This window comes from Ovis aries, chromosome 2 (genome assembly GCF_016772045.2).
Source record: "Ovis aries strain OAR_USU_Benz2616 breed Rambouillet chromosome 2, ARS-UI_Ramb_v3.0, whole genome shotgun sequence".
Classification (NCBI taxonomy): Eukaryota; Metazoa; Chordata; class Mammalia; order Artiodactyla; family Bovidae; genus Ovis; species Ovis aries.
Window position 1 is genome coordinate 248,009,180 of NC_056055.1, and position 27,286 is coordinate 248,036,465.

A 27,286-nucleotide genomic window follows, 5' to 3' on the forward strand; every position below is an offset into this window, starting at 1 on the left:
TGATTCACTTTGCCGTGCGGTAGAAACTAACACGCCATCGTCAAGCAACTGCTCCAGTAAAAACTAATGTAGAAATTTAACCCGTGTGACGAACTTCATGAGGCATCCGGGGCAGTCCTAGGATGGACAGTGGGAGGGCCTGAGCAAGCTGCAGGGGAACGTCGGGAACGGCTCTCTGAGGAAGGGATGTGAACGCAGAGGCCAGAAGCAGGGCAGGGCTTGGCCGATGAGGCGGGTGGGGGAGGGGGACGGAGGGGCTCCAGGTAAAGGGAACTAGAGTGTAAAAGACCTGGGAGGCAGGGGGTGAGGGTCACTAAAGAGACAGGGGAGACCCAGGGAGAGAGCGACGGGGGAGACCCGGGGGAGAGCGGCCACGACTCAAGGCGCAGAAGGGTGGGCAGGCGGGGTCTGGCCGTGATCGCCCGGGTCACGTTAAAGAGTTCGGCTTTTTCCCCAAGAACAGTGGCAGTCACTGGAGAAAGTCACAGGAGTGTGACGATGGAGGCACAGTTAGTCTGCACTTTTGGCCCCGCCAAGCAGAGAACAGAAAGAGGAAGGTTTAGTGTGGGGACGGGCAGACTAGTTTCGGAGCTATTGCAGTGGTGTCAGATGAGAAACGCCAGTGGCTTGGGTGAGCTAGGGAAATAGAGAGATGAACAGTCTTGGAATCGATTCAGGAGGTGCTAGGCGTGGAACATGGTGTCTGATCGCACCTGGAGAGAGAGGGAGGGAGAAGCATGCAGGTAATTCCCTAATTTCCAGCCACTAGCAATGCCAGGCACCCCACTCCAGTACTCTTGCCTGGAGAATCCCACGGGCAGAGGAGCCTGGTGGGCTGCAGTCCATGGGGTCGCAAGTAGTTGGACACGACTGAGCGACTTCACTTTCACTTTTCACTTTCATGCACTGGAGAAGGAAATGGCAACCCACTCCAGTACTCTTGCCTGGAGAATCCCAGGAACGGGGGAGCCTGGTGGGCTGCCGTCTATGGGGTCGCACAGAGTGGGACACGACTGAGGCGACTTAGCAGCAGCAGCAATGCCAGGGTCCTTTAATAAACAAGCAACCAGGAGAAGCCGAGAGGGGACCACGTGAGTCTAGTCTGAGTCTAATTTGCCTGCGAGACGTCCAAAGAGTGAAGCTGGATGAAGGGCTGAGCATCAGTTCTGTAGAAAAGCCCCTGGGTAGAGGCATCACCACTCCCAGTTTAAACACGAGGAGCTGGCCTCAGGGAGGTCGCATACGTGCCCAGGAACTGGGCCAGTCCCAGTTCATCTCCGGGGAGAGCGGCCCCATGAAACCCCAGATCCCACACTTCCTGCCCGAGCCAGCATCCCTTCCGGTCTTGGGTCTGGTGGGTCCAGCGGGCCGGCTCGCATCAGCTCATGGACAGCCCTTGGCTGAAGCAGAGGCGTTGCCTCGAGGCAGAGGGAACAGCCGGGGAGGTGGTGCGTGGCCCTGATGCTGGGACCCCTCCCACCCGGCTCGCCCACACTCCTGGCCCTCGCTTCAGCCCCAGGTCTCTGGATGCAGACCCTGGCCGCTGGGTCCTGCTGTGCCCTCCACCAGGAATGCCGCCCCCTGTGTCTTTATCTGCCATCTACCTCTCCCCAGCCCCTCATATTTCTGGTAAACTGCCCAGGCCTGCATCTCCATCAAGAAACCCTCCTATGTCTCCATCAAGAAAACCAGGGAAACCCCTGTGCACTCCCGGCCCCCAGTAACTGCTGTCTGCTTGTCCGGACCTCCGCCTTCACCAGCTCCCGCTCCTCAGGTGTGAGTGCCTCCCGCCGCTCAAGAAATGTGTTTTCTGTTGAGGGGGATGTAAACAGGTGCAGTCACTTTGGAAAACAGTATGGAGATCTCTCGAAGTCTAAAAATAGAACTACCATATAACCCAGCAATTCCACTGCTGGGTATATATCTGAAAAAAAAAACTGAACCCTAATTCAAAAAGATAAATGCCCACGAAGTTCAGCATTCTTTACAATCACCAAGATACAGAAGTAACCTAAGGGCCCATCCACAAATGAATGGATAACGAAAACGTGAACACACACGCACACACACACATGCACACACAATGGAAAACCACTCAGCCACGAAAAGGACACAGTGTTGCCATTTGCAGCAACATAGAGGACTCAGAGGCGGAAGTGATGCAGAGGAAGACAAAGGCTGCAGGACAGACCCTGCTCACGCGCGGAGTCTGAAGCATGCAACCAACCTGTGACTATCACAAGAAAAAGCAGCAGACTCACAGACTCCGAAAACAAACGCGATAATCAGGGGCGAGGGATGGGAGGGGAGACGCAGGGGGCGGGGAGGGGAGGTACAAACCGGCGCGTGCAAATCAGGCTCAAGGATGTATTGTTCAACGTGGGGAATACGGCCATTATTTTGTAATTTGTAATGATACATAGCTCACATTTGTGATAGATGGAAAGTAACCTTTAAAATTGTATAAAAATTTAAAAAATATAGTAAAAAGTAAAGAAATAAATGGCATAAAAAATTTGTTTTGACTACAAAATTCTACAAAAAAAATTGCAGCCAGAATTCCTCGCTGCCCAAGCAGGCCTGGTGTGCACTCAGCATTGGGGCAGGCTCGCTGAGAGGTGGGAGAGGATGGCGGTAAGACCCCAGGCTTGGCCTCAGACCACCCTGCCTGGACCTCAGCCCTGCTCCAAGTCATTCTCTCCATGGCCTCGGGCAAGTCACCTCCCTTCTCAGATCCCCTGTTTCCTCATCTGCAAAAAGCAGCTCATAATGATGGCCCTCACAGCTTATATTCGAGGATTAAACAAATTCATGTGTACGGAGGTCACAGCAGAGGACCCTGCCCAAGGTATCCACGTCATACACATTCTGTAAATGTCAGCACCGTAATTACTATTAATTCCACATGAATCATCTTTCTACACAAAACACAACATCCAGTAGCCTCCAGGGGCTCAGTCAAATCTCTAAAGTTGGAAGGGGAGGATCAGCCAGGCGGGGCTGGAAGATGGGAAAGCCTGAAACAAAGACAGTTTCTTTGTTTAAAAAAAAAAATCGTTGGGCCATGTTCATGAGAAAGCAGATGCGTGAGAATAGGTTTATCAAGGTGGTTTTCAGTTCCACTGCAATTTAAAATAAATAAGTCAATTTAATGTTTATGGAGTGAGTTATGCCTTATTAGGGACACGGTGAGCTGAGGAAACTTGGCCAAGGCGAGTCTGAGAATTGGCCCCGCCCGCGAGAGTAATTACAGCCGAGCTCTAGCGTGCCATCCTGCCCGATGATGTCTTCATTCTGTCTAATTTATTAGTTTATTAGCTTTATGGTGGATATAGAAAGTTACATCACAACATGGGCCTAATTTGATCAGAGCCAAATTTTCATGTCTTCCCGAGGTGGCCTTAATAAAGGAAGAGACACCTGCTTTGAAATTGTTTCCAAGTTTTCAAGAAAGGCTCAGGGCAGAGTTCCAGGACTCTGGGTCTTGGAGCTGCAGGCTAAAAAGGCAATAAAGGACAGTGGTCCAGAGTACAGACTGTCTGGTCTCAGATACCAGCTTCTCTGCTTTCTCGCTATGTGGCCTCAAGTCCTTAGCCTATCGAGGGCTCAGTTTTCCCACCTGTAAAATGGGAGCAATAAGAATGCCTCCCTAGAGTCCTCACCACTGTCTCCCCAGGGCCCAGCACCGTGCCTGGCTTGCCGCAGGTGTGTGACAGATGTTGCTGGATGAACGTGACAGAGACCAACGTCCGTGTGAGGTGCTGAGCACACAGTCACCACTCCCCGCCTCTCTCGTGCACACCGAGCCAGCTCTAACTCATCTAACCCGCACCAGCACTCTGAAAGGGGGGCGCCACTGTCGTCATCCCCATTGTGGAGATGGGGAAGCTGAGGGGCAGAGAGGCAGTGATTTGCGGAGGGTCCCACCACCAGGAAGTGGCAGCTCCAGGGGGACTGTATCATGTCACCTTTTGTCTTAAGCGGTCCTTATGTTGCAGCTTTATTATGCCTAACAAAGGTCCCGGTGACATCTTGATTTCAGACGTCTAGCCTCTAGAATTATGTGAGAATTAACTTCTGATTTTTCAAGACATCCAGTTAGTAGTATTTTGCTACAGTAACTTGAGCAAACCCATATGGGCAGCCTCAATCTAGCTGAACATCTGCCTTGCTGAAGCGCCTCACGGATACCCCGAAAGAAATGACGCTCAAGTTACACGTGATTTCCCTTGTCACCGTGAAAAATTTGAAACAACTGCCCTCAACACCGCTCTGTGGGAGAATGGGTAAGTGAACACACCGATCCAGGCAGTGCAGCGCTACACAGCAGTGGCAAGTGACGGCTCGCTGCCGCGCGCCGCCGCAGAGGCAACCCGCCCAGATGGGCTGAGAGAAAGGAGCCGAACGCAGGAAACACGATTCTATTGTGTGCAGAGCAAAGAAGAAAAGCTAGTCTCGGTTGATTTAGAAGTCAGAATCACGTTTTCCTCTTGTGGAAAGAAACCTCAAGGGATGCTGGAAGTGCTTTATATCCTGATCTGGGTGGTGGGTGGGCAGCAGGGTGTGTACGGCGGGAGGAGAAGGGGACAACCGAGGATGAGATGGCTGGATGGCATCACGGACTCGATGGGCCCGAGTCTGAGTGAACTCCGGGGGTTGGTGATGGACAGGGAGGCCTGGCGTGCTGCGATTCATGGAGTCGCAAAGAGTCGGACACGACTGAGCGCCTGAACTGAACAATCCCCTAAGCTAGAGAGGAGATGAAGCGCGTTCCTGTGCGTGTGCTATGGGAGTGAAAGTGTTAGTCACTCAGTTGAGTCCAACTCTTTGTGACCCCACGGACTGCTGTGTCCATGGAAATCTCCAGGCAAGAGCACTAGAGTGGGTTGCCATTCCCTTCTCCAGGGGATCTTCCCAACCCGGGGATCGCACCCCAGTCTCCTGCATGTACGTTATACCCTGATGTAAAAGGGCAGTAAGTGGCTGGCGACGCCTCCCCGAGGAGAGCCTCAGAAGCCACACAGAGGCACCTGGAGTTGGCTGTCTTGGTCTCCAAGAGGCTGGGAGTGTGGAGCAGCGAGGGTTGATGAGTTTGAGCAGCGGAGGAGGCCAGGCAGCCGTGAGTAGTCTAGGGGCGCATTTACTGGTGTCTAAAGAGGCTTTACAACGAGTCCAAGAGACGCCCCCACCCCCGGCATCCCGCAGCCGCTGGAGCAGCTGGAGGGGCTTTCGCCTGCCCGTCCCCACCCCAGATCTCCCAAGCTGACATCACAGGCTCTGCGAGCGGGGGAGAAACAGCGGGAGAGCTGATGGCGCAGAGGCAGCCCGGCCTTCTCTCCTCCCCTGCCAGCTCGCTCTGTCCCACCAGCCCCATCCCTCCCGGGGCGCCCTGGGGTCTCCCTGTCAGACTTCAGCACCTCCAGGCCCTCATGGCTGGGCTGCCTCTCCTGGTACATCGCGGAGGCAAAGAGGGCCAGCTTTCAGCAGCCCGTCAGAGGCAGTGACAAGAACAGCCACCTGGCCACCTGGGGTAGAACCAGGCACCACGGAAGAGTGCGGCGCAGGGGCTCAGAGAGGCAGAGTGCTCCGCCCAAGCGCCCACAGCTCCACAGAGCAGGCCTGGGCCCCTGACTCCAGCCCGCTTGACTGCAGACTCCCCCGGCTCCGGCAACAAACAGGGAATGAACTTCCAGGCCCTTTGTGACTGGAGGGGCTGAGGTCCAGTGAAGGAAAGGTGCTCTGGCTGCAGACTGCTTGGCTCAAGTCCTAGCTCTGGCCCTTGCTACACACGTAACCTGGGGTAAGGAATCGAATCACTTGGCCCCTCAGTTCTCCCATCTGTAAAATGGGACTAATAGCGGTTATCTCCTCCGTAGTTGCGAGTTTTCACTTGGCACATAGTAAGCCCAGACAAACATTTGCTGTAATAATGAGCTGGTGTTATTACCATTGGCAGCCACAAAGATGAAAGCAAAAGGTCACATTTCTGCTCGGGATCCCTTTGAGGGAATGAGACACCCAGAGAGACCCCATGCAGGCACCTCCTGCTCTTTCTCGGTGACTCTGGAGGGGAGAAGCAGGGGGCAGCAGAGCCCAGGTCCCACTCGGCCACAGCTCCTCCCCGCGGCAGGGCAAGTGTGAGTGAGTGTGAGCCAGGGTGAGTGTGCACAGCAGGCACCAGCAGGATCCTGCGAGGACAGCTCCAGGCAGTGTTCCCGAGCACGTGGGCCCGAGCTCTGACCATTCCCAGCTGCCGCTTAAAGTCCTGGATCCGTCCCTGCAGGCGGCATGGGTCCTGGGATTGGATTTGGACCCTGCTTGTCCCATAGACCTCTTAGGGTCATCTGGGCCATCCCTCTGCCTTCCCACCACACTCACATCAAGCCAGAAAACGGGGGCTCATGCCCCTGGGGGAAGTGGGCAACAGGGCGTTGAGGGTGGAAGGCAGGGCTCCGGGTGGCCAGGCTGGTTTGGTCAGTGAGGATGGCAACAGGGCAAAGCACACGCATGGGGGCGCTGGGTCCTGGCCTCTGACCCCACAGGGAAGAGCTCCCAAAGCGGGCACCGCGGCCCCAGCCCCAGCCCCAGGAGGCCCTCATACGCCCACGCTGCGACCTGGGCGCGTGGACTCCTGGGCATGGAAAGGCCCCTCCCGCCTGCCCTGGACCCCACGGTCCGTCCCAGAGCTCTGCAGCCCTCTCTCTCTTTAGAAAATGACCTCATCTTTACGATGCTATTGCAATTCGTGATTTATTTATTTGTAAACTATTTTCTTGGCTGCGCAGCATGTGGGATCTTAGTTTCTTGACTAGGGATCAACCCTGTGCCCCTTGCATTGGAAGCAGGAAGGCTGAACCACTAAAGCAACAGGGAAGTCCCTGCAACTGTCTCTTTATGTCTTTCTGGGCCTCTGCTCCCGCACCTGTAAGATGGGACAAGGGGCTCAGTTCACCTCACAGGATGCTGCGAGGCTGGAAGGGCACAGTGCGTGAAAAGTGTTTAAAACGTGAACATTGCTCAGGCGTGTCCAACTCCTTGCGGCCCCATGGACTATACACAGTCCGTGGGATTCTCCAGGCCAGAATACTGGAGTGGGTAGCCTTTCCCTTCTCCAGAGGATCTTCCCGACCCAGGAATTGAACCGGGGTCTCCCATGTTGCAGGCAGATTCTCTACCAGCTGAGCCACCAGGGAAGCTCAAGAATACTGGAGTGGGTAGCCTATCCCTTCTCCAGGGGATCTTCCCGACCCAGGAATTAAAACCAGGGTCTCCCGCGTTGCAGGCAGATTCTTTACCATCTGAGCCACCAGGGAACCCCTTAAACCACGTTGGTGCTCAGCAAATAGCCCTCCCTTTGGAAGAGGCGAGGGATCTTTTTTCTGGGATCGTGTCATCCTGCTCTTCTTAACGTGGCACCTGGCTCATCCGAGGGGCTCAAAAATGATGCAAGAGTTCCTACCACCCCTCACCACAGCTCAGGCTGGAATCATCAGTCTTCTCTTGCCAGTGAATAAGCTGAGGCTCCAAACCCCGCTCAGTGTCACCAAGGAGCGCGTCGGGCAGAGGCGGACCAGAGCCGCATACCCACCCGCATCCCAGTCAAGAGTGGGGGCCTATACCCCCGTGTCCCGAGACTGCCGGAGCGCTGACGGAGCTGAGTCTGTGTTCTGCCTCCGACCTCTCGAATAGCTGGTAGGGTTAAATCCCGGCTCGGCCACTTGCTGGCTGTGTGACTTTGGGCGAATCACCTACCCTCTCTGCGTTCCATCTTTGCAGCCACCAGTGGGGTAAGAGCCCCGACATTGTGGGGATTTAGGAGCCAGTGTGTGTAAAACACTTCTAGCAGGGCATGGTGCAGACTACGAGCCTGGTAAACCCTGGAGTTGGCATTTTTGTTAGTTCTCAGATCCCAGGGCTATGTCTATAGCATCGCTCTCGTGGGGGAAACAAAAATCCAGGGAAGTTAAATTAAAGTGCTCGAAAGCCCCTGGCAGGCTTGCTGAGCAGGGGGGAGAGTTATGACCGGCTTTAGTCCCATGGCCCCCACAAAACACTCACGATGCCCAGGAACATTAACCTAGCAGGGGAAGAGAGAGGGAAAAAAAAGACCTGCCCAAACAAATGCCCTGTCAAGGAAGGAAATATGTAATCAATTAACTGAGCCTCCCCAAACCTCTCCAAATAATAATTAGGAGTGTCAGCCCAGCTCAGGAGGAAATTGCCGTCGCGGGGACTAGCTGCGCTCCCTGGAGAATCCAAACGTGAGAACACAGAACCCAGTGGGCACTGGGCTGGTTCCCGTGTCGTAACCTCTGGGCATCTGGCCCCCAGTGCCTAGCCCAGGTCCATCGCCTGTTCCCGTGTTAGTGCAGGGGGCACGGAGGGGACAGCGTTATGGCCAGGAAGGGCATCAGGGGAAAAAAGGGGATGGAGGCTCTGGGAAGTTGAGTGACTGGCCAAGCCACATCACAACTTCGTTGTGGACTCAGGACTACACCCCTGGGCTCTGGCCTCGATGCTGGGCAGACGGATAGCAGTCAATGCTGTGAAAAGCAACCAGGAGCAAAGGGATAAGAGGGAGTGGGGTCAGGATGGGGGCTCCTTCCGCCGAGGATGGAAGGCATTTGAAGCTGGGAAGGACACTGGTCGTCAGAAGCAGCCTCTCCATTGCAGATAGCTCATGGGCTGTGTGGTCTTCCCCCAACTCCTCTGGGTGCCTCTCTGCTTCGTGTAAAATGAGAAAAATGCTCTGCAGCCTTATGTGGTATAGCTAACCATCATCTCAGTCTTTATCATTTGGTTTGGAGGCGACTTTGTGGCTTAGCTGGTAAAGAATCTGCTTGCAATGCCAGAGACCTGGGTTCGATCCCTGGGCTGGGAAGATCCCCTGGAGAAGGGAATGGCTACCCATTCCAGTATTCTGGCCTGGAGAATTTCATGAACTAGATAGTTCATGGGGGTGCAAAGAGTCAGACACGACTGAGCGACTTTCACTTCAGTTTGGAGGTGACCACTGCCAATTTTGCACAAAAGGCTAATGGCCCACTGACGTTTTCTCCTTCGTGTCTACCAGTGGCAAGTTTTAGGTGACCCCCTTCTCCTGAACTAAGACCAGCTTTGCGGCAAGCTAGTGATCCGGCTGGGAGTTACTCCTCCCCACACTCACTTTCGTCCATCCATTGATGAAATGCGCACTCCTGTCTCCGGCCTGCTCCCAGCCAAGCTCCCAGCCAAGCTCCTCCAGAACCCTCAGGCTCAGCAAGGCTCCCCCTCTACCGCTCACCCCACCTAATCCTCACCTCCTGAAACAATTGCCTTCTGAGGCCAAGAAGATTCTCCCAGAGCCTGGGAACTTTATTAGACCGCAGTAATATATTAAAGGGGAGCTTTGACTCACCCGGAGCAAATTCTAATGTGAAGAAATACCATGGTGACAGATACTTTGTTCTGAACTGTTTACTAAATTAAGTCTTTCCTGGACATTTTTGGCTTTCAATTTTTTTAATACCAGCAATAAAGTAGTTGTGTAATTAGTCATAAAGCTGACATTTGGGTTACTGATTGTTTTTTACTTAGAAGAAAGAGGATAATATGTATGTGAGTGTCTGTGTGTGTGGGTGCGTGTGTGTGCAGATAATTTCCAGCAGCTCTGGTTCTCTGACTGCAGATAAAGTATTTGTCATCTCAGCCGCTCTGTCCACGGGCCGCGGGTCGGAGGAAGTTGCCCTGAGCTCTGTGGCGTGGAAATGACTCCCCTTCGGGCGTCAGAGGTTTGATTCCGGCTTCGCAGCTGACGTGCCGTGTGACCTTAGGGACTCCATCCACAGTCTCTGATCTCGGTTTTCTCATCTGGAGAATGAGGTCGGTTGGAAGTGACGCCTAGCTCCTGCAGGTCTGTCCCGACCCTGGGAGGTGACTGTGACAGTGACTTGGACTGGTGTCTGTGTTGGCGGCTCCCATAGTTACATCTGTGGGCCAGACCCTCCGCCTTGTCCTGAGTTTTCAGTGACCTTCTTGCCGTCTCTGCTCTGGTGTCTAACAGGCGAGTCTGCTGTGTGTGTGTCGGTCGCTCAGTTGTGTCTGACTCTTCGAGACCCCATGGACTGTAGCCCGCTGGGCTCCTCTGTCCATGGGGTTCTCCAGGCGAGAGTACTGGAGTTGCCATGCCCTCCTCCAGGGGAGCTTCCCAACACAGGGGTCGAACCAGGGTCTCCTGCACTGCAGGCAGATGCTTTACCATTTGAGCCACAGGGAAGTCATAACAGACGTGTCTAACCTGGTCCTATCAGAGCTGAATTTTGCACCCAACACACAGCCCTAGCTGGTCTGCCTGTCCTCACGCTGCAGGAAGGAGCCCCTTCACTGCAATGCGGGGTCTTGGCCCCAGACGCCAGAGCCAGCTCCTCTCTTGCGATGTCCCCCCACTTCCGGTCTGTCCGCGAGTCCTGCTCGCTCTTCGCCCGTCCCCTCCTCCCGCCCCCACCCCAGCCAGCTCATCACCACCTCTCCTTCTGGGTCTCCAGCCTCCGCTTTCACGACCTCGCCAATAGCTAGAGCAAATCTTTCAACAACACAGATATAGAGGCAAGATCAAGCTCGAGGGCTCCTCGTGGCCTCCAGTATACAAGTCAGACTCTCATGGCCCAGAATGTTCTACAGCAGCAGCTCTCAAGCCTGCCTGCCTGTTGGAATCACCTTAGGGGCTTTGAACAACTGAGGCCCGGGTTGTGTCCCACCCCACCACCTCCCCCCCGAGCCCATAGGGTTCTGACTTGACCAGTGGGGCGTGGCCTGGGCATCAGGAGTGTGTCAAGTCCCCAGATGTTCTTGACGTGGGCCATGGATGCCAGCACTGGCCTCATCTGGGGGGTGATCGGAGCCATGGGCTCTAAGCCCCACCACCAGGCCCGCAGAATGAGAATCTGCTTTGGAACAAGAGACTGCTGGGCAAGGTCAGGTTCAAGAGGCTGCTCCTGAGATGGGGCCACTGCTGACTCCTCCTCGGTCTCCCAGCTCCTCGTGGGGCTCGTCAACCCCAGCCTCTCTGGGGTCGTTTCCACTCTCCTTGTCACTCGGAGCTTGTTCCCAGCCCAGGCCCTTGTTTTCCCCTCTGCCGGAGCCCTCACTCCCTGGCCTTGGCGTGGCTGCTTCCTCTTGCCATCCAGGCATCCAGGAGCACCCTGTCACCCTGTGCTTCCGGCAAGACCCCAGGGATGTCAGCTCCACGGGGACGAGGTTCTCACCTGCCTTGTTCACCCTTGTCCACTGAGGTCCTCAGTTAAGAAACATTGTTAGATGGCGAATGAATACTTAGGTCAAGCCCTGACCGTGATACGTGCAACCCGTCGCCAGAACCTCATTTTGTCCACGCCCCACCCCCAAGGGTGCTGCCTGATGCTGGGCCTGCAATTCCTCGGGGCTGATTCTGGATGAAGACACTGTCTCTGAAAGGCCCCTGGTAAAAGGCAAATAGCCAAAGCCTGCCCTGTCCAGATTCTGGTGGCTCAGATGATAAAGAATCTGCCCACAATGCAGAAGACCTGGGTTCAATCCCTGGGTTGGGAAAGCCCCCTGAGGAAGGGAATAGCTAGACTCTGGTGTTCTTGCCTGGAGAATCCCATGGACAGAGGAGCCTGGTGGGCTATAGTCCATGGGGTCACAGTCAGACACGGCTGAGTGACTAACACTTTCACTTCCCCCACTCTCTTACCCTTCTCTCCCCCACCCCGCCCCTGGCCCAGGTCCCATTGGCACAGGGGCTCAGCCCCATTGCCTGGGGAGTCCCCCAGAGGGGGAAGGTTCTGCAAGATAGGGAAGCTCTCCCAGGTCTTGGGATAGTCACTCCCCTTCTCCGGGCTGAGCTTGGTCCCCATAGAGAGGGTCTGAGATCTATACTCCATAGGGTTCAAGATAATGATGGATGGGAAAGTTGTGCTGACTGTTTGAAATAATTCCACATTTAGATAACCTGTCAGCTTCCCTGGTGGCTCAGACGGTAAAGCGTCCACCTGCAATGCAGGAGACCCGGGTTTGACTCCTGGGTCTGGACGATCCCCTGGAGAAGGGCATGGCGACTCACCCCAGTGTTCTTGCCTGGAGAGCCCTGGGGCCAGCGGAGCCTGGTGGGCCACAGTCCATGGGGTCGCAGAGCCGGACACGACTGAGCGACTTCACCTCACTGCATCAATCTAACAGATCTCTGCTGAGACCTTGTGTTGGACACTGAGGTCCTAGAGGTGAAGGAAGGAGGTTCCTTGTCTTGAGGGACAAGACCCATCCTCGCCGATTGGGGGTGGGGCAGGGATGGGGGGCAGCAGAGGTAGGGGCCCCCTCCTTGCAATACCCCAGTGTAGCACCAGAGGGCAGCAGACAGCTGTGCAAGCACCTCCCTCCCCAGGAGGGACACTGGTGAGAAGGGTGCGTTCTGGGGGTCCCAGGGTGTCTAGCGGGCCGGGGACAAACAGAGAGTGAGGGCAGGTCGGTGCAGCACGCTGATCTGTGCCAACTGTGGGCTCAAAGAGCACATCCACCTCGGTCACTGAGTCTAAGGTCTCCACTAATCCAAGACCCAATCCCAGGTAAGCACCCCTGACCTGCAACCCCAGGGTGGGTGGGGGCCCACCGGAGCCTTGGGACCCAGGGTCTGTGCAGCTGGGGAGATTCTGGGGCCCCAGAGGGGCTCCAAGCCAAGAGAGGCAAGGACGTGCAGGGAGAGGAGAGGGGCATGCATTGTGCCTGCGTGCGCGCCTCTGTACCTCCGAGTGCAGAGAACGGGAGGGCCAGGCCCCAGGCGGGGAGAGAGGGATGGGGAGCTGAAGTAAAGAAGAGGAGGTCATGCTAAGAAAGGAAAGCCACGGAAGCAGGAAAAAAGACGGAAATTCGAGAAACGAGAAGATCGGCCTTCACTGGTGGGAAGTGAAGGGAGGCAGGAACGGTCCTTCGCAGCATCCTGAGCTCCACCATGTGCTAGCAATGCTGGCCCGCCCCGGCTGGGTAGGGAGGGCAGGTTTGTGTGAGCGGATGATTGCCACCTGGGCTGAGAAGAGCTGAATGCCACACACAGGCTGTTCCTGGAGAACCGTGGGTAGCATCGATTCTGCGCAGGGGCAACAGGGCTGGGGAGGGCTGGGTTTACACGCGTTGCTGGGCTTCAGAAAGGTGAAGAAGGCCAGACGGCCGCTGGAGGAGTGGAGGGGAGACCCGTGTCAGCGCCAGCAGCAGTGGCGGAGGGGCAAGCAGGGCGGGGTGGGGGCGCTGTCATGCTCAGCGGGGATGTGGGCACAGCGGCGGAAGCGTGTTTGCCTAAATGGACTTCCCAGAAGCTCCACAGAACTGATGCGCCGGCGGAGGCAGCCGAGGAGAACGGGGAGTCGCACTTCTGGGGCCAGGATCGGGCGTCAGTCGGTCTCCTCGGCCAGGGTGTCGAGGGGCCAGGAACTGCCAGGCAGCGTCTAGTTTCAAGGTGATAACTAACCCTGGCAGTTTCCTACCTGGAGGCATCAAGCGGCTGGGACCGCAGACCCACTGTGTGCCAGCGTGCGTGAGTGACCTCATGCGTGTGCGTGTCGGGATGAAGACACAGGTCACCCACCCTCACTAGGTCGCTTGAATCCCCAGCGCCTGCCAGGGGGCCTGGCATGGGCTGGTCACTCATAACTGAGCCTGTGCTTGATGGCCTAGAGGCCTACTGTGGCTCCAGGGCCCCCGAGAATGCCACAGCTTGGGTGGGAGCTCAGGCTCCCCCATGCACAAGCTGTGTGCCCTTGGACAAGTGACCGCCCCTCTCTGTTCTTTCGTGTCATCATCTATACAAACAGGATCCGGTGAGCCTGAGACCTGCGCTCCATGAGATGGTTGCAGTGGTTAGAAATGATGATGGATGGGAAAAAAGGTTTTGCTGACTGTCTAAAACGATAACTCCATATCTGGATAACCTGTCAGCCTATTGATTCAGGAAACGTTTACTGAGGCCCTGGGCTCTTGTCCCAGCCCCTGTGTCAGGCGCCGTGGATCTAGAGACGAAGAAGGGAGAGGCCAGCTCTGAGAGACGGGACCCGGGAGGGGTGGCTGAGAGCGGGCATCTCTGAAGAGCCCTCCCCGTGGCCTGACACAGAGGGCGGGGCCAGAACTCTGCTCTGCCGGATGCTCTGAGGGTGGGAGGTCTGGCATGGGGTCCAGCGAAAGCTCTGGCTCAGGGAACGTGGGTTCCCTCCACCTTTTGGGTAAATCCCGGGAAGCTATAGCAAGAATACCTTGTTCCTGGGCCCCACCCCCAGTCAAAGGCCCACTGCCTGAGAAACTTCTGGCTTCAGTCTTCTGACGGACAGCTCGTGGTATTTGGGGGTGAGGACACCTGAGGCTCTGGAAATGGCTGGTGCCTGGGAGGACACCCTGGACTGCTCCAGCTATTGCGTCGTCTTTAATCCAAACAAGTCTTGCCCCTGGGGGCTTTAGGACATTGCCGCCCAAGGCTGCGGGCAGCAACTACAGTTATCTGCACCAGCTAATTCTAAAGCTGCTTCCCCGGGAATTCTCTGGCCTCGTCGGCACATCGGAGCAGGTGGGAGGAGCTGTGTGCATCAGAGCTTTCCACCCTCGCTGCCAACATCTTTTACCTGGAAGACTTTTTAAAAGACTGCTTCCCCAGGCCTTGCTCCAGGCTGTTTGAATCAAATTCCATCTTGGTGGGGCCCAGGAATTGATATTTTTAAGCAACTCCCAAGGCGACCCTAATGCAGGTGGAGTGCTGATCAGCCCGCGGTGTAGACGCCGCCACCACCCCCACCGAGGGTTTGTTGCGCTCAGGCAAGGTAACCGGCAGCCTCTCCTTGGGTTGGGCTGAGAGGAGTGGACTCGGCTGAAAATTCCCTGGGAGGCGGGCTGCAGCCCCCACTCCTAAAATAATCCCTGGGTTTGATGTGGGGACCCGGCTGCTCCTTGGGGCTGGAGACCTGGGGTGTTCAATTCTGATGAGGCTCAGGGCAGCTGTTATGAGACATGAGTGTTGAAGCGGCTCAAGTCTCTCCTTGAAACATCACTCTGGCTCATTCGAATTCCGGGATGGGAGATTTTGGGGTGGGAGGGTGGCGTGGGTCTGCAGGCCAAGGACTAGATGTGACCTTGACGACTCTGAATGGGCAGGGTCTGAGTTCACCTGCTCTCCCAGTGCACAGTAGGGCAGCCTGCCACATAACAGGGATCCAGTGTGTGTTTGCTGAGTGCTTGAATGAATGAAGAAATGAAGGACCATCTCCTGGACAAGTGGCAAGGGTTCTGAATGTCCTTGAGACAATGAGGTGTGGTCCCCGATAACGCGCAGAGGGAGGCGAGCTGCGGAATTCACTCTTGCAAATCACCAAGGGGCAAAGAGCACTTTTCTTGGTACCAACAGCGGAGGAGGAGCTGGCCCAGCCTGTCAACAGCAGACACTACAGAAGGGACCCTGAACACTTCAAAGGGAAGCAAGCCCCTCTCTTCTCTTTGGACCCAACAGTGACTGCGTCTATTTAAACACCAGCTCCGTTTTTTCCTTTGAGCAGATTCCAGAGAGCTGAGACTTTGGAACCTCCGTCTGCCCACGCAGAGAAGCCTCACTACGACATCAGCCCTCCCCTCCCTGCCTCCGGGCCTTTGCACAGGCCGTGGCCTCCACCTGTGGCCTCCTGGGCTCCTTTGTCTAAAAAACCTACCCTTCTCGGTGGTTCGCCGGGTCTCCCCATCTCTGATTCATCACCACATTACATCTGCACCCTCCCCGCGACGGCCACCACCTGACCACCTGAACTGCTCGCTATTTATCTCCATGTTTTCTCTCCTCTTTCTTTCATCCCACAAATATTTATAGTTCCTCTCTAAATGCCAAGTAGGCTCTGGGGTCACTGAGATGAAAAGGAGGGAGCAGAGCCTCGAGGAGATCACAGGCTGGTGGGAGTGGGGGCGGGGGAGCAGGTTTTAAGCTCCCGGAGGCGGAGGCTGCCTGGTGCCCGCCGCTGAGCACCGCGCCCCCGCATCCGTGCCGGGAACGCCGCAAATGCTCGATAGGAGCTATCGAGGGGCTACGTGAACACACGGCTCCCCTCGTAATAAAGGAAGCTGCATTCCTCCCGCACCCTCAATCCGTTTACCTGCTGTCTCCCACGCCTCCCCCTCCCCCGATAAATATGAATTAGGAAGTGTAGCTTGCTCCCACATCCAGCGCCAAGCCCCCATCTCTGCTCCACCTGCCCAGCTGTTCTCAACCTCCTGCGGCTTTGAGGGGCGGGGAGGGTGCGGCTCTGGGACCGGTGCTCCGCAACCTGTTCCCGGGGAATGGACATCAGGCCCCAGGGAGAGAGCTGGCTCCCAGCCCCACCTCCTCCTCCTGGCCCTGGCCCGCCCGAGGCGAGAGTCCCGCTGCCTCTCCTAACTTAGCTCAGATTTGGAACTTCAGTCCTGAGACCCCAGAAGAGACCACTCTCCCTCCCTAGACTCCTCCACAGAAGGCGCTGTCTTCCTCTCCTGGAACCTCCAACTCACCCTCCGCCTGGCAACCAGGGTGAGCTTCACACGACGCACACCACGTGGGACCCTGACCTCCACTGGCCTCCAGGAGAAGGGCCGCTGCGTCTCCGTGCTCCTGAACTCTGGCCACGCTGGTCCTCTGGCCGCTCGCCAAGCTCTTTCTCGCCTCAGGACCTTTGCACTTGCCATGCCTTTGACCTGAGATGCCCTCCCGACCTCCGCCCCATCTGTCTGGCTTCCTTTGACCCTGCAGATCCCTGCTCGGGCGTCGTCTCCCGTGAGAAACCCTGTAGCATGCTCCCGCCTCACGTACTCCCTGACCCCCATCATCTCCATCCCCTTCCCTTATTGCCTTCACACAGGCATCGCCAACTGTAGACACTTCTCCTTATTCTTTCAAACACATTTTTACCATCTGTCTCTTCTCACCCCCTGTATTGCAAGGCTCACCAGAGCAGATCTGATTATGTCTCGTTCACCATCTTATCCCCAGCACCATCCCTGACATGCAGCAATTGCTCGATTCCTTTGTGATAAATAAATGATGCCCGTGTTGGGGAAAGGTGCGGAAGCCTGAATTCCATCTTCCTAAGTTTATCCCACAGCAGGGAGAGCATCAGTGGAAGACATCCACCCCGCCTTCCACCACTAACTCATCCACTCCACAATTATCTACAAATTGTGCAGGGAATGCCGGGCTGGGGGCTGGGGAGACAGCTGTGAAAACATCACCCCCAATCCCTGTCCTCATGGGACTGCTGGTCAAGTGCAGGAGGCACTTTGAATACCCAGTGTGGGGACAGGGAGTGGGGCGGGTGGGGTGAGGGTGGAAAGGCACTGGGGAGCTGCCCCAGCCTGAGCAGTCAGGAAGGGCTTCCTGGAGGAAGCAGCATTTCAGCTGAAACTGAAGGATGAGTAGGGCCTTGGCAGGCCAGGCATGGGAAGGGCACACTCTTGACCCCTTGAGTCTAGATTTCCCTCATGGACAAAAGAGGGCCGGTGAAGCCTGTTCAGTGTTCTTGGAGACACCCCGGGGCTGATGGCATGGGACAGGGACCTCAGAGGGCTTCGGGAAATGGAGGGGGCGCCCTGTGGAGGGGGGAGCATGGGCGGGGAAGGCTCGCTGGGCTTCACCTGGACCTCCAAGGAGGTCACGGCTGCCATCTGGGGATGGCCACTCACTGCAGGGATTAACATGCTTTGCCCACACGATCTCCCTGTTGGAAGGGGAAGCCAACCACCTGTCCGCCTGGGCCCGGCTGATGGAACAGGTGAATGGGGCCTGAGGCCGGGCCCGGGAGGACAGGTGGGGAGGACGGTGGGCGTGCAGGAGGCCAGCAGGTGGGACTGTCGCCCACATCCTCTGTCCCCACTTAGCAGCCCCTGAGAGGCAGAACCGGAATCAAGGAGTTGACTGGGAGCTGATGGCTTATTTGGGAGGCTGGACCTAGAGTGGGGATGGAGGGGGAAGGCAGGTGACACAGATGCCTCTTGGAGCTTATTCCAGGGAGAAGCTGAGCCCCGGTCCAGCTGGGGAACATGTGGGCAGCGGGGAAGACGTGTGGGAATAGCCGCCCCGAGGTGCAAGGGGGGTGGTGCTGCGTGCAACACCGCCCATCAGTCATTGGCCTGGCTGTCCCCAGACGCCCTGGCACTTGGGCTCCAACGTCTGAACACCCGCCTCGGCCCACCACCGACGTCTCCTGCCCAGCCCACGGGTCTCAGCCCAGGGCTCCCATCCTGGGAGGCTCTGCCTGGCCCCCCAGCACCTTACTCCTCCTGACCCTTCCAGCGGCCCCATGTCTTTGCAGAGCTTGTCACGATACATGTATAGTCGTCTTGCGTCTCTAGTTTCCCTCGTCTTGCGTCTCTAGTTTCCCTCGGTCTTCCCCATGAGAGTGTAAAGTCCACTCTTTCTCGTTCCTCGCTGGATCCCCAGCACCTTGCATCATGCCAGCTCTTAGTAGGTGCTCAATTAAATATCCCTTGGACCTCCCTGGTGGCTCAGACAGTAAAGTGTCTGCCTACAATGTGGGAGACCCGGGTTCAATCGCTGGGTTGGAAAGATCTCCTGGAGAAGGAAATGGCAACCCACTCCAGTACTCCTGCCTGGAGACTCCCATGGATGGAGGAGGCTGATAGGCTATAGTCCACGGGGTCGCAAAGAGTGGGCATGACTGAGTGACTTCACTTTCTTTCTTTCTTTTCTTTGAAGGGATAAATTGCTGTCAGTTCCAAGCTGGAAGTTCTGGGCTCTGAGGCTTTGAACTAGAAAGGCATGTGATAGATGGAATCTTGGGGTGGAGGGGGGGTGGTCCTGGGAAGGACAGTGACCTGCCCAAGAGATCATGAACTGAGGTCCTATACCTGCACCCCTACCTGGGACAGAAGCCCTGGCACCCCACCCAACTCCCACCACTCGGGGCCCCCCACCAGTGGCGAGAGAAGCTCTGGGAGTCCCTAGGGCTCCCCTGGCTGCCCAGAAACTGCTCTCTGCCAACTCTGGTTCATCTTCTCAGCCTCTTCTGACCCCGCTCTCCCTGCTGGAGAGGAAGCGGCCCAGACAGCTGTGCAGCTGGGACTCTCTCTAGATGAGATGCATTAATTTGCAAATATCTTCATTTATATGTGAATGCAGAGTCCCGTGCCCCTTGCCAGCCCAAATGAGCCTGCAGGCTGAGGAGCAGATCCGCCAACACAGCTGCTCTGTGGCCTCGACTCCACGATCAGACCAGACCCGAGAGGGTCTGCTCCTTCCTTCCCTTCCCTGTGGCCCCCTGCCCTGCTGCACTCAGCCTGGGAGACTCCCCCTGGTGCCTGACATCCTGGGAGAAGCCTGGGGAAGAAGCGAGCCCCGGCCACGACTGTGCTGTGTCTGTGACCCTGGACGAGTCTCCTCCCCTCCGGGCCTCAGTTTCCTCATTTGTAAAACAGGGAAGGCTGCATGGTGGAGGGCTAGGATGACACGGGTTGGGGCCTGACCAAGTTGATGTTGTTCCAGTTGGGGACCCTTGGGTGAGTCCCGAACTGAATTTTGACCTCATCTGTAAAATCAGGACCATAGAAAATAATAATAGCAACAATACCTGCCTGCGTTCAAGGTGTCGTTGAACACCTTTTTCACCTTTTTCTCACACACGCGCAGCACATACGTGTTCCAGGGTGTGGAACAGACCTTTAAATAGATATTTTCAGGAACTGATTTCATGAGTCCAATCCTTGCACCTCCTCATATCTAGAAAAACACTAAATCCCTTCATGGTGACGTCAGCCCCTTGTGACAAGCAGAGAGCCTTCAGTAAGATAAGTGCTTGATTGCATGAGCACCGCCTTCACCAGAATCAGCTCCCCCTCCTCTTTGGCGCAGTTTCCCAGAGCTGCCTGAGACGCTGGGCTGCAGCCCCCACGTTGCCCCGAGTAAGACTTAACTTGCAGCTCGCACACTGCGCTTCCTTTTTTAAGTCAACACCAACCATATCAAGCCTGTTTAACAGGTGAGGACGCCAAGGCCGAGAGAGGTCAAGGTCTTGTGGTCAAAGGTAACTCAGCAGGGAGCAGCTGAGCTGGGGTTTGAACCAGGCCTTTGGACACCAGGGCTGCAATCTGGATGCGTGAGATGGAGGGCGTCAGGGATGTTCGGACAGTCTCTAGGTTGCCTTCCTGGCTCAGAAACCAGATGCAAGGAGTTACTCTGGAGCCCACACTTCCAGGAGCAGGTGTGCATGTGTGTGTGTGCACGTGTGTGCGCGTGCGTGTGAGCATGTACATGCACATGTGTGTGTGCACGCTCAGTTGTGTGTGTGCGTGCATATGCGTGCATGTGTGTGCAAGAGTGTGCACGCGTGTCTGTGCGTGTGCATGTGTGTGCATGTGCGTGCGTGTGAGCATGTACATGCCCACGTGTGTGTGCATGCTCAGTTGTGAGTGCGCGCGTATGCGTGTGCGAGCGTGTGTGCATGCGTGTGCACGCGCGTCTGTGCGTGTGCGTGTGTGTGTGCGTGCGTGCGCGCGCGTGTGTGTGTATGTGTGCACGCACGCATGCTCAGTTGTGTCCAGCTCTGTGACCCCATGGAGTATAGCCCACCAGGTTCCTCTGTCCGTGGAATTTCCCAGATAGGAATACTGGAGTGGGTTGCCATTTCCTCCTCCAGAGGATCTTCCTGAGCCAGGGGTCGAACAGCTGTCTCCAGCATCGGCTGCGTTGGCAGGCGGGTTCGTTGCCGCTGAGCCAAGTGGGAAGTCAGGAGTGGGTGGGGGACTGACAGTGATGGGGTGCAGGGGGCTGTTGCTTCAGAGCCTGTGGTAAGCAGGCAGGGGTGCGGCAGATGGGGCTGTTCTCTGGGAGGCCTGGAGGGGATCCAGACGTTCCCTTGTGCAATCATTTGTGCCTCCCAGAATATTTTCTTCTCCAAAATGAGTTTTCACCTTTTTCTCTGCATTCTGATGGTGACCTGCTTGTCTTGCCTGTATGCGTGCCAAGTTGCTTCAGTCGTGTCCGACTCTTTACGACCCCATGGACTGTACCCCACCAGGCTCCTCTGTCCAAGGAAGTCTCCAGAAAAGAATACTGGAGTGTGTTGCCATGCTTTAGGATTTAGACCTTCCCGACCCAGGGATCGAACCCACGCCTCTTATAACTCCTTATGACTCGACAGGTGGGTTCTTTACCACTAGCGCCACCTGGGAAGCCCAACCTGCTTGTCTTGGGTGTGCTTAGAGAGACCCCAAGTTCTTTCTGGAGGTGGGTGCAGGAGAAATCATAAGTAGATAGATGAAGGCATCTGTGTGGTGGCTTGTACGTCTTTACGGAGTCTACATTCTCACCAGATTCCCCCAATAAACGCTCAGTCTGAGCTCCTGACACGAAGCCCAAAGACCAGAAAGGTCCTCCAGGGGAGCACGCCCACCTTCCGTTTTTACCTAAGCGTGCATGGGAGGACCACAGGCCAGATTCTCTCTGCAGACTGGCTCTGCCCTTGGCAGTCTTCTTGTCCCACTTTCTGATTTTACGCACAGGGAAACTGAGGCCAAAGGGCCAAGGAGGGTACTAGGGTCATCCGCTCAATTTGCGAATTTCACTGTACACCTGCTGTGTGTCGGGCCTCGTGTTGAGAGCTGAGGATACAAGGTGGTGGGGAGACCTTGTCTTCCTTCTGAAAAACCTGGGTAAGGAGAGTGGGGCCTTATCCTCCTGGTGGGTCACGAATAAGACGTTAAGCAGGGATGTGGCAGGTACCCCACGAAGCATAGCGCAAGTCAGCTCGCAGCATGCGGGTCAGCAGGCACCAGCTCCTGCCAGGCCTGACGGGGCAGGCCTGTCCTCTAGCTTGGGAGCAGACTGCCGCTTCCTGCCTGGCCACCAGCCAGAGCCAGCTCATCGGACATGAGTCTGAGCAAGCTCTGGGAGACAGTGAAGGACAGGGAAGCCTGGCGTGCTGCCGTCCATGGGGTTGCCAAGAGGTGGACACAACTTAAGTGACCGAACAACAACCCGGCAAAGCATTTGGCTCTGTAGTGTGAGAAAGCATGCACGCGTGCGTGCAAAAATGTGCCTGTCCAGGGCTGAAGCTACTCTCCATTAGTGCAGCGAGACCCCTCTGGCGGTGGGGGTGTACTGGAGGAGCCGCGGTCGTGGGCTTTGGGGAAGGTCAGCTCTGCTGGGGCCAGGGGCTGCCTAAAGAAGGTGTCACACCCCAGGACCTGCTCACTTCAGTTCTGAAGGCTGATGAGTTTACCAGGTGATCAAAGGGGACGGGACCCAGTGAATATAAAGCATCAGAGCACCAAAACAGGAATGGGGCTTTTTAGAGAGAGATGGGAGGGGAGTGCGGCCCACCCACCTGGAACGCGGCAGGGCCTGGACTGGGATCCGTTACCTTAAAGTCTTCTAGAAAGGGGGCAGGTGCAGAAATACTAAGTATCTGCACCCCCAGGGGCTCTTCCTTCCCCATCCTGGTCTGCCTTGGACCTGGGGTCTGGTTGTTCAGGGTCTGCTTTCCTTCCCAGGCTGGAAGCCCTGGGAAACCACAGAGTGTGTTCCACGGGCTTCTGACCCGGGTGGAGCCGGTCCAGCTCCTGTCTCTGGCATTCCTGGCTGTGTGGCCTTTGGTTATTCACTCACCCTCTCTGAACCTCAGTGTCTTCACCTGAAAATGGGGTTTGGAAAACCCCACCTCGCGGGATTGTTGGAGGAGTGCCTGGGAGGTCAACGTGAAGTGTTCGCTCCCTGTGGCAGAGCGGCCCCCTGAGCCCTGCCCTTCACCCTCCTCCAGGGGATGACCCCCTCGGGAAGGGGCCCCCCTTCTGCAGCAGAACCCCAGCTCTGCCTTCCGAGCCCGTGGAGGGTCCTCCCGAGATGCCGCTCCCGAGCCCGCAGGCGCCGCGGGGGGGGGGGGTGGGGGGCGCAAGAAGGCTGGAGAGGCGGCCCCCCGGCCCTTACCTGACCGTGGACTGGTACACCAAGTCCTCGCGCCGGCGGTAGCTCTCCATGTGTGAGAAGTTGGTGGAGAACATGGCGTCAAAGGTGAAGATCTTCTGCTTGATGGTGCCGCCATCCGTCACCTGCAACGCAGCACAGAGGAGCCGGGGTGAGCGCTCAGCCAGCCCCGCCTTTCCCGAGGCGGAGGGTGGGCTCCCGAGACGCGGAGAGGCAGGCAGCCCGGGGGGACTCCCTGGGGGAGGTGTCGTGAGCATCGCTCTCACCCTCCCGGGTCTTCTGTCCCCACTTGACGGTGTGCAGGCTGAGGCTCTGAACTCAAGTCCCTCCCTGAGGCCTGACAGTTCAGCAGGAGCAGGGCCATCCTTCTCTCGGGCTCGTCCCAGGGCACCAGGTGAGGCCACTTCCGTGATCCCACTGATCGGCCTTGCCAAGGTGGTGACTAAAGCTTGGGGAGCTGCCCTGCCTGGGGCACGGACCCTAAATGTGTTTGGCCCAAAGCCATCCTTGCCCAAAGAGAGAGGAAAAGGGGCAACAGGCTGAACAGGAAGAGAGGAGAGGAACTGGGGCCGGGAACCAGTCCCCCTGGGCCGAGATCTTGTATGATTTCAAAATGCTAAACGACAACAATTTCTGATAAATTCTACAAGGGGGAGGGCCAGAATAGCAAGGGAGTCCAGAGGCGGGGCAGCACCCAGCCTGGAGACAGAGTAATCCTGGAGGGCTTCCTGAAGGAAGCAATGTCTCAGTCGTCTTCTGAGGCAAGAGTTGGAGTCAGCCCGGCGCCTGGAGGGAGGGCTCTCGAGGCAGAAAGGACAGCAGCAGCAGAGGCCCTGGCGTGGGAAAGAGCGACGTGTTCTCAGTAAAAGGAGCCTATTCAGAGCACCTGGGGCGGAGGGCAAGTGATGCCAGTGAAATGAGAGCTTCGCTAGGGAGCGCCTGGAAGGCAAAAGAAGTCGGCGCTCCCAAGGGCCGAGGGGCACAGAGCTTCAGCTTCTGTTTACAAGCTGCTTCTGATTGAAGGGACTTGTCTGGAGACCGAGGAACCTGGGGGAGGCTGGGAAGAACCCAGTCGACTGATGGAGGGAATGCAGAGAAGACGATACGGTGGGGGGGCGTGCCTGCCTCCAGCTGCCCTTGGCACAGGCGAGGAGGGCGGGCACGAGGTCCCCATTTCGCACTGGGACACAGAGGCCGCAGAAGGCAGAGGCTCCCACGAGGTGGCAATAAAGCCCCCGCTGGAGGACAGAGGCTGCTCGAGTGCCCAGCTGCTCACAGCTGATTAAAAGCCGGAGCCCAGTGTGCCCTGATCCCGCCACCTGCCCGCCCGCACCCCCACCCCCAGGACCGGGCTGCTCCCCGCTAATGAAAGTGTTACTCCACAAAGCAGCAAGGTATGTGTTGTCACTGTTTCAATTATTTATCTGTTTACCCGGCTGCAGTTTTCCGCTTGTCTCAGCAACTCTATTATAGACCGGAGCTTGCAGCCTCTCACCACTCAGCTGGGCTCCACGCTAACAGCCTGCGACGGGGAGGCCTCATGCCTGGTCCTGGAGAAGTGGAATTAACTCCCTGCGGCTCTGTGTGCTGGAGGCAGGAGAGGGGGCTGGGAGGGTGGCGGCCAGGGAGGGGGTTCCTCCAAGGGGCTTCAGGGATGCGGGAGGTGCTGAAAGCTGCCTGCCCTGGCAGTACCGGATCCTCCGCCTCCCTGGGAGGACCGGCCTCAGCACAGCTGGGCCACCCCGGGCACATCTGGATCCCAGCTGACGTGGACCACATCTGTCTGGCCAAGGTGGTTTTGCTGCTGGTTTTTGGGCTTCCCCGCGGCTCAGACAGTAAAGAATCTGCCTGTAATGCAGGAGACCTGGTTCAATCCCTGTGTCGGGAAGACCCCCTGCAGGAGGGCATGGCAGCCCACTCCAGTATTCTTGCCTGGAGAATCACCGTGGACAGAGGAACCTGGTGGGCTACAGCCCATGGGGTTGCAAAGAATCAGACATGACTGAGCAGCTAACACTTTAAAGAACAGAGATTCAGTTCAATCCAGCCAGCACTTATTGAGTGCCAGCTGTGTGCCAGCCGCAAGCAATGCCAGTGTGGATCACCCTCCTGAAACTGCAAGTTCGTGAGAGCAGGAGTCCCCTACCAGTGCTGGGGTCTCCAGGGAGCCCTGGCTGGTGAGGTTCAGAGTGACGGTAACACATTCACGAGCTCCGGGACCCTGAGAGGGGCGGCAGTGAGACTTGCCACTACAAGGCTGCTCCTCGCTGAGCTCACACCTCTGCGTCTCCTGCAGGCTCATCCACAGCTCATGCATTTCACTTGCTTCCTCTCTGGGGGGTTCACGCTTTTTTGACCACGCTTGCAGCACAGGGCTTCCCAGGTGGTGCTAGTGGTAAAGAACCTGCCTCCCAGTGCAGGAGACATAGAGACGTGGGTTCGATCCCTGGGTCGGGAAGATCCCCTGGAGGAGGCCATGGCAACCCCCTCCAGTCTTCCTGCCTGGGGAATCCCATGGGCAGAGGAGCCTGGCGGGCCGCGGTCCATGGGGCCACGAGGGGTCAGACAGGACTGAGCGACTAGCGCACAGCACGCAGTGAGTCAGGAGGCAGGCTGTCCCAGCCTCTGGTCTCTCCCCTCACCTCTCACTAGTTTCCCAAACGGGGCATCAAGACAGCGGAGGGAGAGGAGCAAAGTGCCCTTAAACCAGAGCCCTGAACTGGGAGACGGTGCCATTGCCTCCTCGCGGGGACATCTGGCAATGTCAGGAGCCAGGCTTAGTTGCCACAGCCCAGGGGCAGGGAAGCTGTAACCCTCTTACAAGGTACAGGCTGGGAAATCTGTTTGAAGTCCTTCCCTTTTCGTACAGCAGAATAGACCATAACCTCCCCATTTTGCAGATGAGGAAACTGAGGCTTGGAGAGGCAAGGTGATGCAGCTGAGGCCCCACACTGAGCTCTTGGCAGAGTGCTGGCTCTCAGATCAGGGCTCACATCCCACCCACTAGGCTGCCAAGGGCTGTGAATGAACTGAACCTCCTCCCCCGGCCTTCTCTTTACCCTCAGCGGAGGGAAAATGCCAGGAGCCAGCGGAGGTGTGAGGAATTTTCTGCTAAAGTCGTGAAAGTGGAAGACACCCGCCCATTTAACTCGCAGCCTCGCCTCCCTTCAGGTGCTGCTGTTTCATCTCCTCCTAAATGCGGCAGCCCTTATCGGCCCAGTCGCAAATTTCACTCCATTTTTTTTTATTTTATTATACAAAGCAGGGTAAAAAATATCTGTCAGTAAAACTGCCTCCTCAAATTTATTCTCCAGGACTGAGGTTTTTATTGCTGGGAAAATACACCCACACCCTGCGTACACTCACAGGTACCCACACACACCCCAGATAAAACACCGGAGAATTATCTGAGCCGTAAATCGCCGTTTCAGGCCGAGGGACAGGGGAGTCTCAAGGACGCACCAGTTTCTTTTCCTTTTATTTACCTCTTTTTCTCTGGGGCTGCGTCTGGCCGCTGTGGTTGCCCTGGCCGTGGGCAGCATGAGACGAGCCCTCGCTGCTTCTACCTAAGGCCTCCGCCGCCCCAGCTCCCTGCCGCCGACTTGCCAGTCTCCCTCAGCCTCAGGGAGGTTAAAGGAAAGTTACGGACTCGAAATTCACTCTCAGACTCTGTGCACCTTGGGAGATAGCGCAGCCCACGGCCAAGTGAGAGGCCAGAGCCAGGGAGACCGTGGCTGTAGCAACAAGCATTAGACAAGTGTCACCTGAGGCCTGCGGAGGAGCCGAGGCTTCCTTTGGAGGAAGGGGTAATCACAGGAGTCTTCCTGGAGGAGGTGGGCCCTCTTCTCGGAGCACCTCGTCTTGGGCTGCTTCTCCCTGCCTATGAGAGGCTTGAGCAAGAAGCTAGACTGATTTCCTCCACACCAGTCGAATCCTTGACTTTTGGCTACTACTTAGTACTTTTGATGAAGCTATCGCACCTAAGTCTCAGTTCCCACATCTGTGAAATGGGGACAACCCGACTTATCTTCTTGGAAAGATTAAAGGAGACAAGGCTGGGATAGATCGCCTGGTGTGTGCTCAGTGGAGATACTTACTGTTATGAACACTAACACTTTTCTGAGTCACCACTTTTTCCCTTCTCACTCTTCAGGGCTAAAGAGCAGAATATCACTTGTCGAAAAGCCAGAGGATGCAGAAAGTCAGTCAATGAAAGAAAGGGTCCAACCCTGGGGAGGGGGGCAGGTGGAAGGAGCCGGAAGCCAATGCGGGCACCGAGGATGGAAGGCAGGGGTCCGTGCTCGCAGGGAGAGAGAACAGGGGCCCAGGACCTGACTGAACTCTTGTACG

General features: G+C 56.6%; 1 protein-coding gene across 1 annotated transcript in view; it reads right to left on the bottom strand.

The window, feature by feature from the left end:
* Positions 1 to 27,286, bottom strand: part of IGSF21 (immunoglobin superfamily member 21) — a 273,439-nt gene that overhangs the window by 62,299 nt on the left and 183,854 nt on the right. The window contains exon 3 of the mRNA XM_027965645.3: positions 22,940 to 23,061. Coding sequence (XP_027821446.1) covers positions 22,940 to 23,061 — 122 coding nt within the window. The remainder of the gene's footprint in view (positions 1 to 22,939; positions 23,062 to 27,286) is intronic.